At 33.8% G+C, this 3863-nt stretch overlaps 1 protein-coding gene across 1 annotated transcript in view; it reads right to left on the bottom strand.

The window, feature by feature from the left end:
• Window positions 1–1970: 1970 nt before the first annotated feature.
• Window positions 1971–3863, bottom strand: part of LOC107697883 (protein-methionine sulfoxide oxidase mical1-like) — a 46060-nt gene continuing 44167 nt past the window's right edge. The window contains exon 24 of the mRNA XM_016498727.1: window positions 1971–3196. Within this exon, the coding sequence (XP_016354213.1) occupies window positions 2997–3196 (200 nt within the window). The 3' untranslated portion in view covers window positions 1971–2996. The remainder of the gene's footprint in view (window positions 3197–3863) is intronic.

Raw genomic sequence — 3863 nt, 5'->3', positions numbered from 1 at the left:
AGACCTTCGTTCATCTTCGGAACACAATTTAAGATATTTTTGATGAAATATGAGGGCTCTCTGACCCTCCCATAGACAGCAAGGTAACTACCACGTTCAAGGTCCAGAAAAGCACCAAGATAATCGACAAAGTAGTCCGTGTGACATCAGTGGTTCAACTGTAAAGTTACGAAGCTACAAGAATAACTCGTAGTTTTTTTGCGCAAAAAAAAACGGCGCGAGCCGACGCGCACGTGTGGCGGTGTTGACCCAGATCCGGCATAATGACGCCATCACGCCAGATCTGGGTCAGCGCCGGCGCCACCACACGCTCGTGTCATGATACTGTCATGAACGCGCATCCAAAGTGATGCCGTAGAGACGAAAATGTGGAATAAAGTTGTTATTTTTGTTTGTCCGAAGATGAACGAAAGTCTTACGGGTTTGGAACAACACAAGGGTGAGTAATTAATGACAGAATTATTTTTTGTGTGTGTGAACTAACCCTTTAAAAAAAAAACAAAAAAAACAACAACACCTGAAAGTCTAGAACAAATAAGGCAATGACAGAAAATGGCATTTTATGAGATCGGGATGTGGTTACATCTCCGTTTCAGCAGAGATTTTATAAGGATATATTAGCAGACAAAGGCTACAGTATGTGCAGAATAGCATACTAACAGCCAACCCTTACTATTTCTGCAGTATAGCATGCACACTGTATACTGTACTATACATACAAGTCAAGGTCATGTGAAAACAATGTAGCTTACTTCTGCATGAAACATAATATTACAAGAGTAAGTACGTACTGTTTCACATTCTCGGCTGAATAAAAGCAGTCAATGCTCAAAATCTGTTTCTGATATAAACCAAGAAATCAAGGCCGTTTCCACAGCGCTGAAACCCAACCAAGAAGCAACACATAAAGTGTTAGATATTTTATTAGCATATTCAATAATTACTATCCCCATAGAAAAGAAACCACTGGTGTCTGTGTGATGTGCGTGTGTGTGTAAACATATTTAAAGAAAAGAAATACAATCAGGGAGCAAACGCAAACAGCAAAAATTACACCAGTTCCCAAATCACGAGCACAAATTTCCTCTCTGACAAGAATTAATGCCACTAATTATTCTCAGTGCTCAAAAAATGAACATCAAACACATAAACATACCAAGTAATAATTCTCTGTGGGAATTTCATAGAGCAAAGGAACGCAGACTTTCTGCTTCTTTGTGCCTCCCTAAATGAATTCATGAATGAGTATTAGTTACTGTATAAACAAACACTGTCAAATAATGATACACAAATATACGTAATTAGAAATATATAAATGGAAACCGGTCCAGGCAGATGTACCCCTGAGAGAAAACCATGATGATCATGCAGAAAAAAATCTAAACAATGAATAATAATAATAAACAATCATACAATCACTTACAAGGACAAAAATAAATAATACAGTGCACAAAAGCTCATTGTGATATTGAATCTCTTGTTGCAAAGCTGTAATATATTCATAATTATACAATGCAAGTGCTGTTTAAGACATGATATTGGCATCAGGTTACGCAACATCATAAGTATGTAAATACCTTTTATATAATATCTTTTAATGAGGACATTGTGTATGGAAGCTTGTTTCTGCCACGGAATAAAATAATAAAGCTAATCGCGACTTTCTCACAATTCTAACGCTTTTTCTTACAATTACAAGTTTATGTTTTGCAACTTGCAATTCTGAGTTTACATTTTGCAAAAAAAAAAAAAGTTAGAATTCTGAGATAAAAAGTAGCAATTACTTTTTTTTGTTTCCGCCAAGTAATAAAAAAAATAAAAGATTGCAACTTTTTATCCTATAATTCTGACTTTTTCTGTAGATTCCTGACTACATTTCACAAGTTTAATTGTGAGTTTATATTTTGCAAGAAAAAAGTCAGAATTGTGAGATAAAAATGTCACATTTACCTTTTTTTTTAATTCCATGGTGAAAACTAGGTTGACTTTTTTTCTCTCCGAATTCTGACTTTACATCACACAATTCAGTTTTCTGTTATAATTGTTTTTTCTTACAGCTAACTAACTACATCTTGCAATTGTGCACTTGCAAAAGTCCAAATTTTTAGATAAAAACTCAATTACCTTTTCAGTTTTTAAATTCTGTTGTAGAAATAAGCTTTAATAATTTTGATATTTAGAACATACATGACCTTGATAGACTCAATTGCACACGTGTATGCAAACATCTGCCCCAGTAAAGTCTGTGTGTTTGAGCGTGAGTCTTGTGAAAAGGCTGTGTCTGGGCAGTGAAGGCTGCGATGGATGTGCAGTTCCACAACATTTTCTACAGTCTCCAGAGTTTCTGTATCCATCTCAAAGCACATTTATGTTGGAGTGAGACCGTAGCGGCTGGCACTAGTTTCCAAATCTCGAGTGTCATAAACCTGTGTGCGCAGATGCGTTGAACTCTTTGGTTTTCAAGAGCAGAGTCTCTGCACAAAGTTGTGCAATGTATGCATTTGTGCCCACAAGTCATAGGGTTTGTTTATATTGTGTGACTGAAATAAATATTCTGTCATCACTTATTCACCCTCTTGTCAATGCAAATCTGTATGACTTTCTTTCTGCTTTCTATGCTATAAAATGCAAGTCATGGTTCACTGAAATTTTTAAGCACTGCAAAACTGGTTATGAGGCAGATGAGAACGGTTAATATTTGGCATCACTGAAACTAAACAAAGCTGTGATTTGAGTCTGAAAAACGACTTTTAAAACTTTATATGAAAACCTAATAAACTTCATATCAATCATGTGGCTTCAAGGACTTGTAACTACTTTTATGATGATTTTATCATTTATTTCATTGAATGAAAAAGAGAACATCATGCAACTTTTTCCTTTTGTTTTCCACAAAACATAAGTGATAGAAGGTTTATAACGGCATGAGGATGAGTAAATGATGAACTTTATGGTGTGTTGTGGCACTCAAACACGTTGTGTGTGTTTGTGGTGTCTTAGTCCCAGAGCACCTGGGATGCTGCGGTTGAATGTCTCTTGGCCTCCAGTACGGAGTTCCTCAGCAGTTCATCATTGACTTCCTTCAACCTCTTCTCCTCCAGGAAGGCCACCAGTGAATCCCTCATGTCCACCACATCCAGCATCTCCTGCAGGACCCGATTCTCATGTTCTCGCTGCTCAGGGGTTTTCTCAGAGTCTACATGCACAAGAACATTGAAACACGTTAATGCATATGTGCACGTTCACATAAATACATTTTTTAAAATTAATACTTTATTTAAATATCAATAACAATATTAATAACAACAATTTAAATTTGATATTAATATTAACTTGTTTAAAAAATATTTCATATTACATAATTTAAAACAATAAAAACAAATGTATTTTTGGCTTTTTGCTAAATGTGTTGGAGCATGTACAACAGCTAAACAACAACAACAATAATAATTTATCATTTTATATTATTATTAGTGTTGTCAAACGATTAATCGCGATTAATCGCATCCAAAATAAAAGTTTTTGTTTACATACTATATGTGTGTGTACTGTGTATATTTATTATGTATATATAAATACACACACACATACATTTCGAAAATATTTACATGTATATATTTATGTTCATATAATTTATATTAATATAATATAATATCATTTAATATACAAGTTAATCAAATACAAATATATATTTATTTTGGAGTAAATATTTTTTTCTTTTTGCTCATTGTGTTGAGCTAAACAAGTTAAACAACAACAAAGCAGCTAAACAACAACAATAATAATAATAAATTATTACTACTATTATTTATATTCTTCTTCTTATTATTATTACTATTATTAATTATACATGAAGCTTTCAT

Source organism: Sinocyclocheilus anshuiensis, unplaced genomic scaffold (genome assembly GCF_001515605.1).
Source record: "Sinocyclocheilus anshuiensis isolate Anshui unplaced genomic scaffold, SAMN03320099.WGS_v1.1 scaffold78, whole genome shotgun sequence".
NCBI lineage: Eukaryota > Metazoa > Chordata > Actinopteri > Cypriniformes > Cyprinidae > Sinocyclocheilus > Sinocyclocheilus anshuiensis.
The sequence above is the reverse complement of the archived record's forward strand: the minus strand, read 5'-3'. Positions and strand labels throughout refer to the sequence as shown.